The sequence below is a fragment of the Sabethes cyaneus genome, chromosome 2 (genome assembly GCF_943734655.1).
Source record: "Sabethes cyaneus chromosome 2, idSabCyanKW18_F2, whole genome shotgun sequence".
Lineage (NCBI taxonomy): Eukaryota > Metazoa > Arthropoda > Insecta > Diptera > Culicidae > Sabethes > Sabethes cyaneus.
The window spans coordinates 129,685,030-129,702,618 of NC_071354.1; the positions used below are offsets into that span (position 1 = coordinate 129,685,030).

Consider the following 17,589-nt stretch of genomic DNA (forward strand, 5'->3'; position numbering starts at 1 on the left):
TGCTCTGCATATCGTTTCGGCGTTGTGCGAGCAAGACAATGTCGTCGGCTAGGTCGATGTCATTTAGCTGCTCCATCGTTAGAGGATTCCAAGGTAATCCTCGATTTGGTCTACTGTCAATTGCTCCAACTAATATCTCATCCATAACGATGAGAAACAGAAGCGGTGATAAAATGCAGCTCTGTCTCACGCCAGCAGAACCGACGCCCTTATGGGGTCGGACAAGACGCCGTCGTGCAAAACCTTGCACGAGAACGCCTCGTACTGAGCCTCGATGAGATGGACTAGCTTATCTGGAACTCCTCTACGCCTAAGTGCGCTCCAGATGTTTTCGTGGTTGAGTCGGTCGAACGCCTTTTCGAAGTCAACGAACACCAGCAGAAGAGAGTCCTGGAATTCGTTGATCTGCTCCAATATAATGCCTAGCGTTGTGATATGGTCTACAAATGATCGGCTAGCACGGAACCCAGCTTGCTGCCGCCGGAGAGTAGCGTCGATCTTCTCCTGGATCCGGTTGAGGATTACCTTACAGAGTACTTTGCGAGTAATACAGAGCAACGTGATGCCACGCCAGTTACCGCATTCAGTTAGGTCTCTTTTCTTAGGGACTTTGACCAATATGCCCTGCATCCAGTCCACCGGAAAAGTTGCGGTTTTCCATATATTGCAGAAAAGCTGATGCATCGTCTGGACTGACAAAGATGAGTCAGCTTTGAGCATTTCGGCTGAAATACAGTTAATCCCTGGCGCTCTATTGGATTTCATGCTCTTGATGGCTGCTACAATTTCATCCAGCGATGGCGCCTCCAAGTCGACGCGATTGATTCGACGAACTGTAGGCGTCATACGCTGCTGGTTTTGTTGGTCTCTGACATTTGAAACTCGGAAGAGTTGTTCAAAATGTTCAGTCCATCGCTTAAGCTGTTCTGTACGGTCAGTCAATAGCTGACCAGCTCTGTCCTTTAGCGGCATCTTTGTATTCATCCTGGCACCACTAAGGCGGCGAGAAATATCGTACAACAAACGGGTATCACCATTGGCGGCGGCGGTTTATCTTTGTTCTCCTAGGGAGTTACTCCAGGTTCTCTTGTCTCGCCTACAAGCACGTTTAACAGCCCTCTCCAGTTCGGCGTATCGTTGACGGGCAGCTGTCTTAGCCGATCTGGTCCGCGCTCGCTCAATGCCGGCTTTCGCCTCTCTCCGCACGTCGATCTTCCTTCAAGTTTCATCCGAAATCCACTCCCTTCGCCCGCTGTGCGCTTTGCCGAGGGTTTCATCACTGGTCGTGATGAAGGCGACTCTTCGACGGTTCCACCAGCTGGCAGCTCTGAGGCTCGAGATTCAAGTTGTTCGACAAAGGCCCTTTTCACCTCAGGATTTTCCAATCGGCGGACGTCGCAGCGGCACCCAACTTTCTCCTTCCGTCGTTGGACACGTGTGACGCGCAGACGTATCTCAGCGATAACAAGATGATGGTCGGATGCAATATCAGCGCTGCGTTTGTTACGTACATCAAGAAGGCTCCTTCGCTATTTCCGGCTGATGCAGATGTGGTCGATTTGGTTTTCTGTTCGGCCATTGCGGGAAACCCACGTGACTTTATGTACTGGTCTGTGGGAGAAGAGCGATCCACCAATGACCATGTTGTTATTACCACAGAATTCTGTAAACAGCTCCCCGTTTTCGCTCATCCCTCCTAGGCCATGGCGTCCCATGACGCGTTCAAGGTCCGCGTTGTTTGAGCCAATCGTCGCGTTGAAGTCGCCCATGTGGATTTGGATATCCCCCTTCGGGATTTTCTCAAGCACGCTGTTCAGCTGGCTGTAAAAACTTTCTTTCTCCTGCAGGTCGCAGCATCTGTTGGCGCATAGCACTGGATTGCTGTAAGGTTCCTAACCCGTGTTCTGAATCTGGCAACGATTATTCGCTCATTTATCGATTCCCACTTCATCAGGGCCGCATGTGCCCCTGGGCTCAATAGGAATCCAACTCCTCTTTCTCGAGTGGCATTTTCACCTATGCCAGAGTAGAGCAAGACTTGCCCTGATGATGTCCTATGTTCGACAGTACTCGGGCAGCGGACCTCGCTCAGCCCCAGGATTTCAAGCTTCAGTCTGATAGTTTCCCTTGCAAGTTGAGCCTGCTTGCCCTGCTGGGCAAGGGTCAGTATATTCCATGTTCCGATTCGTGTCCGTGTTTTCATGCTAAAGGTCGTTGCCATAGCCACCCAAGTAACCAGTGAGCACTTAAAGAAGCAGAAATCTAGCTTTTTATTAGCCTATGGTGCACACCATATCGTGCAGCATAGTTCAATATGCCACTAAAAAGCTGCTAGAAAGCCGGTTTTGGCGAAATATCCGGCTACATTAGTGCTTGGAGATTTACAAATGCCATAAAACGTAACGCCTGTTGCGTAACGGTAAAACGTCAAACATAAAAAATTGCGAAAAATAATATTGTACATCCTTTCTTTATCTTCCCTCTCTGTTATGCTTATATAGCGTACTTTGTTGACGTTTCAAGATTGCTTTTTTGTTATTTTCTTTTTCGGTTAGAATTGAACCGCCAGCCAATCTGTCGATTACGTGTCGTGAAGTGGAAGAGTAGAGCAACGCCTTTACCAGTTGATCTGTTAACGGTAGTTGCGAGTCAGCTGCCAATAGCTCTACTTAAATTACCGAAATTCCTAACTCGGATGTTTGATTTGCCTATCAAGGCGGAATGGAGGGAAAGATTTTTTTTTCACATTTCTTCCATAAGTTGCACTTTGGGAGAATTACCTACCTTTTATTTTCTTTTTATGTGATGGCATACATGTATAGAAATATTTCTTGCATATTATCAGTATGCATATGCCCTATCAATCGGCGGTGCAGGATTTTGCGTAAGATAAAAAGAGAGGGAAGCATTTTTTCTGTTATCACACGTACGTTCGCAAGGAGATTTCCTGCAAGTGTGAGCAGTGTTCAAAATCTCTTTTGATGCCGGTAACGGCAATAAAGCTTGCTTAGAGCACCTAATCAGCTTTTCATAGTGCTTCAAATAAATTTTAATTCAGCATTGAGAATGCCATTTTAAAGCTGCTATGCTTTGACAATGCTGAATTATATCTGGCAGCATGTAACTTGCAAATATAGAGCAGTTTTCAAGCTTAATTCAGTGCTCAGCGGTTACCTGGGCAGAGAGCTTTCTTTTTTGATTTTCGGTAACTTTTTTGTGTTCCGGTACAGTAGGCTGTTAACCTAAGGTCCTTATCCCGCTGATGGGGCTGCCATCTTAATGTGGGCGGGAGCCACTGTGCCCCCTTTCCTGTTACATACGACAACCGGAGTTGCGTACCCCAGCCGGCATCTCGTGGAGGTAGGAATAGGAATTAATGAACAGAGGTTATGGAATGCACATGTTCACCCTTTGCCAGCCAAAAGACACGTTTTCGTTAAATCCTCTTATTTTCTTTTGTTTGTAACTCTGAAAACACTAGGTTTAGAAAGAAAATTTTAAGAAAAAGAAGACCAAATTTTATTTATTTAGCCATCTTTTCTTCTTCTTTTTCGTTTTTCTCAAGCTGTATTTCGTTTACAAAACTCAAAAGTTATAAAAGTCTTTGTCAACCTCCTACCAACAAAACAACAAAGAGTTTATTCCAATGCGTTGTGTAGTTTCTGAGAAAAAGGTACATAAAGTTTGAAAATCGTGGTTTTTCAGGAGCGGCGTTTTATTCCGTCGAGGTTGTTCCACGTCGCACTGGAATGCTTAGGTGTATGATCGTTTTTCGGCCATTTCCCGTGGTCGGATCATTACAAAATTAGTATCAAAATAAGCGGAAAAGATTGCAGAATCAAAATCTAAAATAGAAAAATAACGGAATTTTCAAAAGTTTAAGAGGTTTATGTCCCCTTAAAGCAGTGAGTCTCCAGACATTGTTGAAACACTGTGTGCTACCATGGAAGCATGTACCGTGGACCCCCGTTCGTTTGACCGTTTTTAATCTGAACACTTTTTAATTTGAACCCCGTTGGTTTGCACAACGTGCAAATTAAAAATGCTTCAAATGTCATTCTCAACATGGCATCATTTGCTTATGCAGACAATGCACATAAACACGATTTGTTTGTGCTGGTCTAGCATGTTTAATCAGTTTGACAATCTGTTTCCCAACGATTACGATAGAAATTCGATCGGAGAATGAATTATTCGCTGCTTGCAACTGCTAACTAAATCAAACCATCAAAACAATAACAAAGAGCAGGGCGGCCAGTTCATACGAGTTTCAGCATATTTAGGGTAGCCAGTTGTTCAAATTAAAAAGTAACCCCGTTAGTTTGCATGAGGAATCGTTCAAACGAACGGGGGTCCACTGTATATACTAGCTGACCTGACAAACTTCGTATTGCCTCAAATTAAATTGTGTTGTACATAAACCGTGAGTCTCTGATGACTTTTGTCACAATCTCTAGTTTTTCAAGTTTTTGAGGAGTTCATGGGTTGTTTAATATACAAATTTTCCTCACAGTAAAGTAGAAAACAACTCCCCCCATTGCTTAGCCTGATGAAATAAAGCGGATAGCATTAAAATATTCGCCATGATTATATAACATTTCGCCGAACACCATTTTGCGGAACACCACTTCTCGGTCCATAACGCGGAATATAGAAAAGCCGAAATGCCTTACGCGGGATGTACCATTTCACGAAAAACGTTTTCGTGGAAACTACCATTTCGCAGGGGTTATCCTCTCTTCACTCGCTGTCGCCCGTTCGGTCCCAACTGAAGGAAAGTAGTAAAGGTCAGTAGACCTAGGAAAATATATAAACCTAAATAAAGGGGATCTCTGCGGAGGGGGGGGCTGCCCCCGCAGTGGCCGGCACTTCCGACTTCGGGTTGCCGGCAACACTCGCGACCTGCGGTCTCGCCCTGAATCATCTAGAGTTACTATTGATAGTTTTTGGTGGTCTTGTTATTGACTAATGTTTTATGAAAGAGTCTAAAATTTCTCGAGTTTTATTCGTTTTGAAGTTACGCAAAAATTTCTGTTTTATTTGTATAAGAGTCTTTATCTCCCTACCACAGGGATGAGCGGTCTAAAACCTTCATAAAAAAATCCTGCCTCCAAAACCCCCCACATGCCAAATTTAGTTCCATTTGCTTGATTAGTTCTCTAGTTATGAAGATATTTGTATTTCATTTGTATAGGAGCCCCCCCCCACACTATTGAAGGGAGAGGGAATAAAATTCCCCTCCTAAAGAGGGGAGGGGTCTCAATTCACCATAGAAAAAAAATGCCTATAAAAACACCCACATGCTAAATTTGCTTGACTAGTTCTGGAGTTATAAGGAAATTTTTATTTCATTTAGATGGGAGCCCCCTCCTAAAAAGGTAAGGGATCCTAATTCACCATAGAAAAAACTCCAAAAACCTTCAGATGCCAAATTTGGTTCCATTTGCTTGATTAATTCTCGAGTTATGAAGAAATTTGTATTTCATTAGTATGGAAGCCCCCCTCTTAAAGGGGAGAGGGATCACAATTCACCTCCTAAAGAGAAGAAGGGTCTCAATTCACCATAGAAAAAAATTGCCTACAAAATTGCCCCCCTCTTAGTAGGGAGGGGGGTCTATAACCATCATAAGAACTTCCCCTGGTACCAAAATCCCCTACATACAAATTTTCACACCGATCGGTTCAGTAGATTTCGATTCGCATTTCGCTAACCTGTAGATCTACATTGCTTCTCTTATATGAATACAGTGAGTTATTTATTATTAAGTCTACATATAAAATACCCCATTGGCAAACTTTACAAATGAAAAATTTCACTGTTAGGTGGAATACCTTGATTATTTCCAATTTTATTTCTGTTTTCTGATAAAATAATCTATATAAATATGACGTATTCTAAATAAATTTTACTCTATACATTCCATTCCAGATTCCAGTCGCAAGATGAAGTGACACAATATCCATCCGGAGCTGTTTTCATTCTACATAAAATGAAACCATTCGTGCACTGTGGGGCACCATTAGCTCTCATTATCGTCCACGTAATTTTAAGTCTATGGCGATGCGTGTGTGGCTACATGATTGTAGTTAATGAAAATGATTTGCCTGGAAAAGTTATATTCAACGCATCTGTATATAAGCTTGGATCTGAAAGGCACTACAGGATAAATGCTCATAAAACAGCATATTTTGTGCATCATTTACTCAAGGTTGACGCCCAAAATGGGCAGATTACACTTAAAAAACACATGAAATGTGACGGTATCCATTATCCAAATCTATTTACATTTTACGTGGATTCAACTTCAAACAGGCTTTGGAGTATAGATTACTATAGTTTGCCATTGCGAATTTTTATTTCGGGTACTAACTGTACAGATGACAGAGTGGCAGAAAATGTTCGCAAGCAATTTGAAGAAGATGACACTGGCTATAACCGCCGAAGACGTAAAAGACTGTCTGAAGAAGTTGGTTTCCGAATGTATGGTCAGTATACGGGGAACAATCTCATGGACTACTCGTTGGAATATCCATGGATTCAACGTAATTTACTAACCAATTATACTAGTTTTCAAGATGGCGATATACTATTCGACAGTACTGAAAACAATAAGTTCCGTCATGTAATACTCGAACGAAAGAAACGTGGAATAACTGAATCTCTTGATCAACGTATGCATAGGAAAATTAATGATGCTAAACAATGGATTTCGGAAACTTTTGCTTCCTACGCCATTCACACAACTGATAAATGGAACAATATTTGCCTTAAAAAGTCTCAGTACATTAATTCGATAAATGCATTTTTACCTAAAACCATTTTACAATATTGTAATGTGAAATATCTGGATATTAACGATGGTCGCTTTAAAATCGAACCACAATCTGGTGATTTAGTAGCCAGCAATGATGTATGCATATTAGAATCACTTTGGAAAGTAACTATAACTTACAACGTAAAATGTGATCGAAGGGATATTATAGATGCTGATCATCGATTGAAGATAGTGTATCACCATGAAGAGCTGAATGACACAGATATTGCGAAGCGTGTCAAACGTGAATTGAGGAACCAAAGCCCCTACTTCGAGCAAGCCTTATATGTTGCTTCAGTGCAAGAGGAGCAACCGCCTGGACTGGCAGTAACTACAGTACGTGCTCGAGATCCAGAAGACTCGCCGGTTGTGTACACGATGGTATCCTTATTAGATTCACGTTCACAGTCCATGTTCAAAGTGGATGCAAGAACAGGAATAGTTACCACGGCTGTCAGCCTTGACCGTGAACTAATGGATGTACACTATTTCCGAGTAGTTGCAACCGATGATAGTTTTCCTCCGCGCTCTGGTACAACAACTCTTCAAGTAAACATACTAGACTGCAATGACCATGCACCTGCATTTGAATCTGAAGAATTTCAGGCTAACATACGTGAAGGAGCTAGTGTAGGATCAACGGTGATTACCGTTAGGGCAACCGATCAAGATATAGGTAAAAACGCTGATATTGAATATTCCATTGTTAGCATTAGCAGCGATAATGCATTGACTTTAGAGCAAAATGCACATACATTTCGCATCGATGCGCGTAGCGGTACAATATCAACTCGTAGTGCACTTGATCGAGAGGTTGCTGGCATATATACTCTTATTGTGACAGCAACAGATCAGGCTACTCCGCAAATGGAACGAAAATCAGCATCAGCAACAGTGCTTGTGAAAGTGTTAGATGACAATGACAATTATCCACAGTTTAGTGAAAGAACGTATACTGTCCAAGTAAATGAAGATCAGTGGGCAAATGATAACAACGTAATAGCGCATATTCAAGCTACAGATGCCGATCAAGGAATTAATGCTGCAATCAGGTACAGCACTTAACCTGCAAACTGCTTTAAAGAAAAAATTTTACCCAGATAACCAATGAGCATTACCAATGCTATTTACATGCAAGCCAATAAGCATATAAGTGACCTTTATTGCTAGTTAAATGCTACTTTGGCAAAATATGTAAAATACTTTACTGCTAACCCTCTTATAATGCTCACAATGCTTGTTTACCGACAAGAAGATTTAAAATAGAATTTTGCATGTCAATTTACAACAGCTTTACAGTCAAAAAGCTAATATACAGCAGCGTGCTGTATAAAATGCAACATATACAAATAAGCCATTGATTTAATCCTTATGATAATGCTTATTGGTTACCTGGGCTCCAGCGTGCCTATAATAACTGTTTCTTGAAATAATTGACACTTTATTCTGTTGTTGTGGGTAAATTTTAAATTTGCAATAAAAAAGTTTATATGTAAAAATTTGTTCAAAATGATGCGTAAAGTTTGATTTTGTTTGAGTTTTATAAAAGAAAATAAAATTTGGATATTTTTGAAATAATTGTCTAACTTTAGAATTTAAAAAAATCCAAAAGAGTGTCAATTGACAGCTCTTCACTAGATTTTCGGGTATAATTTAATCGATAAATCGTAGAGGAAGGTTTAGAGATAATTGACATTTTTTGAATATTATCATGGTTTTTTCTTTTTAGATTTTAAATTTGCAATAACTTGAAAACGGCTGGGCCTAAGAAAAAAGTTTATGACACATAATTTGTTCCAAATGATGCGTAGAATTTGATTTTGTTTGAGTTTTACAAAATATGTACTGTGAAATTTGGATATTTTTGAAAAACTTGTCAAATTTCAAAGATTTAAAAAAACCCGAAAGAGTGTCTAATGATAGTTCTTCATCAGATTTTAGGGCATAATTTAAGCTATCTTTAAAAAAAATACGCAAATCGGAGTGGATGGTTTTGAGATAATTGACATATTATGATTTGAACCACGATTCTGAAAGTTTTTTTCCTGAGTGTATTTTTTTCTGAAAATACACTTAGGCTGTGAACCATTTCGCGAAATTTTTAACTTTTTGGTTAAAATTTGACAGTACGATGGTTTTTCGAAAATAAACCTGCTCGGGAGCATGGTTAGTTTTAACCAAGTTCTGAGAGCCAATGAGATATACCACAGGTGAGGAAAGAGCTTCGATGTGTTTCACTGATTTTTCCTTGAATTTTTTTTCACTAATGTATGGATGTTTAACATATAACAAATTTGTTTATTCAACCCGAAATGAAATGAGATAAATTTTATCTATCAAATAGGAGTAAATGAACACCAAAAATTCATCCAATTCCAACTTGGACTGAATAAATAAATTCGCTGTTATAGAAACATATCTTCATCCTCACCTTATATATGCTCTCATTAGGTAAAACAACTATCAATCTGTCAAATATGAAATGGTTCGCATTCTGAACTGATTTTAACCACTCGAGAAGAAATAGCTATCAAACTGTCAAATTTTAACTAAAAAGTTAAAAATTTCGCGAAATTGTTCACAGCCTTAATTTACTGCAACCTTTCCTTTGACATCATTTTGATCAAATAAGTAGTCCACTATGGACAGAAGAATTAGACTGGATAACATGCCTATTACCACAGAACAGAAGCGGAAATAGAAATCCAAACACGTACATGCTACTTTCTACAGATACTAGCGAACCTGGCGGTAGCGAGTCACTTTTTCCCACTAAAACACACGAATGCACACGATAGCATGTGAAATCTGCTATTCGATTGACAGCGAGCGTTTTGCTTATATTTCTGTTATTCGCTTCTTTGTGAAAACCTTCCCAAAGAAAAAGAAAAACAAAAAAGTCTCTGTTCCCAGTTTTGATCGCCGAATCGTTTGGACTTCCACTTCTGTTCTGTACTATTACAGCGTCCTTTTACGTAAGCTTTTTCCTTAATTTTTTCAATAATTATTGAATAAATCAAATTGACAACACCTATGGGGTCAATCCCGGAGTAGTGATTAGCATTCACGCCGCTCACGCCGAGGACCCGGGTTCAATTCCCAACCCCGCAGAAGTCACGAATGACCTAAACTGTTAAAGTGACTATAATCAAAAACAAAAAAAGTAGTTTTCAAGATATGATTTTTTGAAAAAAAAGTAATCTCATTTCTAAATACGCCTTTTTGAACAGTTACTTTTGACGAAAAAAATCAAGTTTAGTGGAAAATGAATTCGTGTGTGGTATCCAACACATCCGGTAAATTTCATTATAATCAAAAATAGTCTAGTCAAACCATAGTGCTAGTTGAGCTGGAATTGCTCTGTACGATTCTTCATGCAGTATATATTCTCTTGGAGAATATAAATTCTACCTTTGTTTTGATACGAACATCATTTTTCAAATGTGATTCTTTTTAATTTGTGCATTTACGAGGCTTACGAATTTACTAGCTGCACTTTAAGATGTTTACAATTCGAGTGATAGTTTCACAGCTGGATTATCTAGCAAAATGAAAAAATTTGAAACATATTTTATTCGGCGCTAAGGCGTACTATTCACTTGTTTAGTAGTACAAGATAAATTTATCTACTATTGAAAAATCATTTTTTCGATTAATGTGGAATATTAAAACGGAAATAGGAACAGTTAAAGTCAAAAGTGACTAATAATTGTGTGTGACCCATAATTGTGTAACGCCTGTATTACTCGAATTATAGCAAGAGCCTTCCTTCTAACATCTGTTTTAATGTTTTTTTTCAGATACGCTATTATTGGCGGGAACACGCAGTCCCAGTTTTCCATCGATTCAATGAACGGAGATGTATCACTTGTGAAACCTCTGGATTATGAGAGCGTACGCAGCTATCGATTGGTCATTCGAGCGCAGGATGGAGGCAGTCCTTCACGCAGCAATACTACCCAACTACTAGTGAATGTTCTAGATGCCAACGATAATGCACCTCGTTTCTATACGTCACAGTTTCAGGAGGCAGTTTTAGAAAGCGTTCCAGTTGGGTACAACATTGTTAGAGTTCAGGCATACGATTCTGACGAGGGATCCAACGCTGAGATATCATATAGCCTACAAGATAGAGACGATAATTTACCCTTGGCAGTAGATGCAAGGACTGGATGGATACATACCATTAAGCCATTGGATCGCGAAGAACAGAGCCGATATAGCTTCCAGGTTGTTGCAGTGGATGGAGGAATTCCTCCAAAATCAGCAAGCACCTCGGTAGTGGTGACCATTCAAGACATTAATGACAATGATCCTGCTTTTAGTCCAAAATACTACGAGGCGACTATCGCAGAGGATCAACCACCAGGAACACCAGTAGCAACGGTAACTGCCACCGATGCAGATGAAGATTCGCGACTTCACTATGAAATTACGGCGGGAAATACAAGAGGTCGATTTTCAATAACATCACAAAATGGTCGCGGTCTAATAACAATTGCTCAACCTTTGGATTATAAACAGGAAAGAAGATTTGCCCTCACAATTACAGCGACGGACAGTGGTCAACGAACGGACACAGCTATTGTCAACATTAATATTACAGATGCTAACAATTTTGCTCCAGTATTTGAGAATGCTCCTTATACAGCATCAGTATTTGAGGATGCTCCGATTGGTACTACTGTTCTAATAGTTTATGCAACCGATAGTGATGTAGGCGTAAATGCTCAAATCACATACATGCTGAACGACGAATCTGTAAATGGCATTGGGTCGCACGAACCATTTAGTATAAATCCACAAACGGGAGCTATAATAACAAGTGCACCGTTAGATAGAGAAACGATCAGTGGCTACCTGCTAACAGTAACAGCTAGAGACGGCGGTAGTCCGTCGCTAAGTGATACTACTGATGTAGAAATAAGTGTCACAGACGTCAATGATAATGCGCCACAATTTAAAGTTCCGCTTTATCAAGCCACAATACCAGAGGATGCACTTATTGGGACGTCCGTTATACAGATAGCTGCCACTGACATTGATATGGGCTTAAATGGAAGAGTTAAATACACTATGAGTTCCAAAGATGTGGAGGACGGTTCCTTTATTGTGGATCCGGTTTCTGGCGTTATCCGTACTAATAAAGGTCTGGATCGAGAAAGTATTGCCGTTTACCATTTAACAGCATTCGCGACAGACAAAGGAACTCCCACTCTCAGCAGCTCAGTTGAAGTTCAAATACGCTTGGATGATGTAAATGATTCCCCTCCAACATTTTCGAGTGACAAGATTATTTTGTACGTACCTGAAAATAGTCCGGTCGGATCAGTAGTAGGAGAAATTCATGCCCATGATCCTGATGAGGGAGTTAATGCGATTGTTCATTATTCGATTATTGGTGGTGATGACTCAAACTCTTTTTCACTGGTCACAAGACCAGGTTCGGAAAGAGCACAGTTATTAACAATGACTGAGTTGGATTACGAATCAACAAAAAAGAAGTTTGAGCTGATTATAAGAGCAGCAAGCCCGCCATTGCGGAACGACGTTCATGTGGAAGTACTTGTAACAGACGTAAATGATAACGCACCAATATTAAGAGATTTTCAGGTGATTTTCAACAACTTTAGAGATTGCTTTCCAAGTGGAGTCATTGGAAAAATACCAGCCTTCGATGCTGATGTAACTGATCGCCTGACGTACCGTATATTGTCAGGCAACAATGCAAATTTAGTGAAATTGAACAGTTCAACTGGTGGTTTGACATTAAGTCCCCAATTGAATACCAACGTGCCAAAATTCGCAACAATGGAAGTGTCTGTAACAGACGGTATCAACGAAGCAAAAGCCATTATGCAATTGATCGTACGGTTGGTAACTGAGGATATGTTGTTCAATTCAGTAACTGTTCGGCTTGACGAAATGACGGAAGGAGCATTCCTATCACCATTGTTAAATTTTTTCCTTGATGGACTAGCGGCCATTATCCCGTGCCCGAAGGAAAATATCTTTCTTTTTTCCATACAAGATGATACCGATGTTAATAGTCGCATATTGAATGTAAGCTTCTCAGCTCGTCGCCCTGATGTATCTTTTGAGGAATACTACTCTCCTCAATACCTGCAAGAAAGAGTGTATCTTAACCGGGCCATTTTAGCCAGATTGGCTACTGTTCAAGTGCTGCCTTTCGACGATAATCTATGTGTTCGGGAACCATGTTTGAACTACGAGCAATGTCTAACTGTTCTCAAATTTGGCAACGCGTCTGGTTTTATCAGTAGTGATACAGTATTATTTCGACCAATATATCCAGTGAACACGTTTGCTTGTAAGTGTCCTAAAGGTTTTACTGGTAGCAAAGAACACTATTTATGCGACACTGAAGTAGATTTGTGCTACTCTGATCCTTGTTTCAATGGTGGCAGCTGCACCCGGAGAGAAGGTGGATATGCATGCATTTGCCGAGAGCAATACACTGGTGTCAATTGTGAAACACAAATAAAAAATCTTAAACCATGCGTAACCGATACATGCAGTGATGGATACAGTTGTTTAACACATACGTTGAATACTCCTCGCAGCCCATCTTATACTCGCACGTGTGAGCTGGCATCACGATCGTTTTCAAGACATTCCTTTTTGACATTTCCGAGTATGAAGCAGAGACACAGGTTCAATATTAAACTTAGTTTTGCAACGGTGCGAGATAACGGCTTACTTTTGTACAATGGAAGATACAACGAACAGCATGACTTTATAGCTCTCGAAGTTATCAATGGCAGAATTATGTTCTCATTTTCACTTGGTGATAAAATAGAATCAGTTATAGTGGATCAAAACAAAAAAATATCTGATGGAAACTGGCACTCGATTGAAGTGAGCTATTTCAATCGTACCGTTGTAGTATCAGTTGATAATTGTGACACCGCGCTTGCACTAGCGAATCTTGGTCAACGATGGAATTGTGCAAACCAAACTACAATGGTATTAGAGCAAAGATGTGTATCACTAACTGAGTCTTGTCATCGCTTTTTAGACCTTACAGGGCCGCTTCAAATTGGCGGTCTACCGAAAATCTTCTCGCATTTTCAGATTCAGTCACACGATTTTATTGGCTGTATTTCAGATGTTTATATTGATCATAAGTACATTGATCTAAATGCTTTCATCGCTGACAATGGAACAATGACGGGCTGTCCACAAAAATCAGCATCGTGTGCATCAGAGCCATGTTTTAATGGTGGTACTTGCCGCGAAGGATGGGGAGAAGGTTGGGAATGTGATTGTCCTGATGGATTTACTGGAAATGCTTGTCAGGAATCAGTGACAATACCTTGGCGTTTTAACGGAGATGGAATTTTAAGTTTCAATCCTTTGCTGCGACCAATTCAATTACCCTGGCTTACAGCATTGTCTATCAAAACCAGACAAAAGGATGCATTTTTGATGCAAGTACAAGTTGGACAAAACAGCACTGCGATAATTTCGCTGCGCGATGGTATATTGTATTATACTTACAATGCAGAACCAATGTTCCTAGCTGGAACAAATCTTGCGGATGGCAATTGGCACCAAATTGAAATCAAATGGCTTGGCGCAGAAGTATCGCTCTCAGTAGACTATGGTCAACGTACAGCTGTACTCCCAATAACACAAAAAATTCAAGGATTGTACGTAGGGAGGATTGTAATTGGTGGTTCTGAAAGTACCAGCACTATATACGGTAACTATGGATATTATGAGGGTTGCATTCAAGATATCCGTGTTGGTGGTAGCCAGTCGGTTTTAAATAGGCCAACTATTCGAGAGAATGTTATTGATGGTTGTAAATCTAATGCAAAATGCCCAGATAATTGTCCAGAGCATTCACGTTGCGTTACAAGTTGGGATGAAGCTCACTGTGAATGTCTTCATGGATATGTTGGTGAAGATTGTTTACCGGTTTGTACAGCTAAACCGTGTACAGACAACGGCTCCTGTCGTTCCGATTCGTTATCCAAGAGAGGTTATCGATGCGAATGTAACAATACTGTTAGCTCCGGAGAGTATTGCGAAATAGTGACACAGAAACCATGTCCAGCTGGATGGTGGGGAGAAAGAGGCTGTGGACCGTGTGAATGTAATCTAAAGCAGGGTTACCATCCGGATTGTAACAAAATTACAGGTCAATGCTACTGCAGGGAAAACCATTACCAGCAAGCGAATGATTCTGCCTGTTTACCATGTGAATGTTACGCAGTTGGTTCTCACGGGAAATCATGTAACAGTTCCGGACAGTGCGAGTGTCGGGATGGAGTCATTGGAAGAAGGTGTGATTCTTGTTCTAATCCTTATGCTGAAGTTACGCTGAATGGTTGTGAAGTGGTTTACGACGCTTGTCCGAAATCGTTTGCAGCTGGTCTTTGGTGGCCTAGGACTGCGTTTGGTGAGACGGCAATTCAAAACTGTCCACTCCCTGCCAGAGGGAAAGGCATACGTAAATGTGATCTAGTTCAGGGTGGTTGGGGACAACCCGACATGTTCAACTGTACATCTGAACAATTTTTGGATCTACGCAAACAGCTGTCTCAAATTGAGTCTGAGGGATTGGAGTTGAATACATTTGTGTCTGTTAAAATTGCCGCTACCTTGCAGCATGCCTGTGTAAGCGTTGGCCGTTTCGGAGGGGTTGACCGGAAAGAATCTCACCCTATGAAAAACATGTATTTTCTGGAGTCTTCGTTTGTTTCGAAAAATATTTTTTGGCAACCAGAGGATTTGGATTTTAACTATTTGGGCGATAATCAACATCCTAATCAGGATAAGCTATATGGAGCAGACCTACTGATAACTGAACGATTGCTACATGAATTAATTAATTATGAAATAATGCAAAGAGGCTTAAATTTGTCACATAGTCAGGATAAACACTTTATTAAAAATCTAGTAGAAAGTGCCGGAAGCATATTAGATCCTCGTTATCGTAATGAATGGAAACGGGTTACTGATCTCACTCAGAGAGGACCAGATGATCTCGTTGATGCATTTAATAGATATATGACTGTACTTGGGAGTACACAACATGATACTTACACGAACCCATTTGAAATTGTTCATGAGAACATTGCATTTGGTATGGATGTCGTAACAGCTGAGTCATTATTCGGTTACGAGCCCCAGTTGCTAACGGAATTTCATCAACAAAATAGTAAAGCAAACTTATTTACAACGGAAAGTGTAATCCTTCCAGATACAAGTACATTCCTCCAACAATCAAGTAAACATAAGCAATTGCAAATTCATTTTCCAAAATATAATAACTACATCCAGGACAAGAGCAAGTTTGATCGAAACAGTAAAATTGTAATTCCTCTTGATATGTTAGGTATCTCACCTCCTGAGAAAAATGAAGTCACAGATTCCGTCAGCGATCATCGAGCAATTGTGTGTTATGCGCAATACAAAAGTGTGGGATCGATATTCCCTGCTAATTTTGATGAAACCATTACACGACGATGGGGTATTGATATCCAAATTGCGAGTGCAGTAATATCTCTGGTTATTCTGGTACCTGAGAGCAACAAACATATAGAATCCAAAACTATCTCAAGTGAACAATTGAATTCTATAGACAAGAATAGTAAAAATGAAGTAGGCGATTTTAATCCTACTTTACACGAGCAAGTTAATGAGAAACTGGCAAATGAAATTAAAATATCTATACATGATATAAGTGAACATGAACAAATGGATCACCTAGGCAATCATCATGAAATGGCAATGAGTTTTGACGAAAATCCTTTCGAAGTATCGAATCCACCTGATACAGTAATCTTATCACCCCTTGTTGCTCAAAGTGATACAAAAGGTAGAATAGATAAGCAAAAGTACACTAGTATAAAAAAACGTAGTTTAGTTCAACAATTTACGCCTAATTTAGATGACGATATTATTCAGAGTAAACCAATTGAATACAAGCCGTTGGGAAATCCTCATTTTCCTCAGTCAATAAAATTACAAATGTGGCTGCAAATTCCACGAAATTGGTTTGGTTCGCGCTCAAATCCGCAATGCGTTCGTTGGAATAGTCATCTTAATCTATGGACTCGCTTGGGTTGCCAGACAGAGATTCCTGATTATGATCTGCTTACATTGAATGATACAGTAATAATAAATTGCACGTGCAGCCAAGTATCTAGTTATGCTGTTCTAGTGGATGTAATTGATCCGGAGGACATTCCCGAACCATCACTGCTTGTGCAGATAACATCATATTCAGCATTTCTCATGTCACTGCCGATGCTTTTTGTCGTGATTTTATCGCTATTGTTACTTCGAGGACTTCAAACAAATTCAAATGCAATTCATCAGAATCTGCTACTCTGCATATTCATTGCAGAATTACTTTTCTTTGTTGGAATTCAGGCTCGCCGAGAGTTAGTTGACAATGAGGTAAGCGCTAATTTGTGATTCAATTTGATAACCTAATTCAGATTTATTTCTCTAGAAATATTTACTAATTGGTATCGTTAAATAGAGAAAAGTTATAACATTTTATTGAATAAGATGGTTTTCGAGTGATTCAATTGAATCTTGTTAAAAATAGCCCATCTATGTTGTTATGCCACATTGGGCAATGCGTCCTTTCTCCATTACCAATTCCAACCGACTGGTAGCCATGATGGAGAACGGACGCATTACACGATGCCAAGTCACGATAGAGTATATTTGTAATTTCCCAATTAATGATGATAATTACATACTTCTTATAGACATCCCGATTTATTTACTT

At 39.9% G+C, this 17,589-nt stretch overlaps 1 protein-coding gene across 3 annotated transcripts in view; it reads left to right on the forward strand.

Annotated features, from left to right (window-relative positions):
• LOC128738335 (protocadherin-like wing polarity protein stan) overlaps window positions 1–17,589 on the forward strand; it is a 165,524-nt gene that overhangs the window by 92,262 nt on the left and 55,673 nt on the right. For all 3 annotated transcript variants that reach the window (XM_053833384.1, XM_053833386.1, XM_053833385.1), the window contains 2 exons: window positions 5,930–7,867; window positions 10,616–17,249. In XM_053833384.1, the coding sequence (XP_053689359.1) occupies window positions 5,991–7,867; window positions 10,616–17,249 (8,511 nt within the window). In that variant the 5' untranslated portion in view covers window positions 5,930–5,990. The remainder of the gene's footprint in view (window positions 1–5,929; window positions 7,868–10,615; window positions 17,250–17,589) is intronic.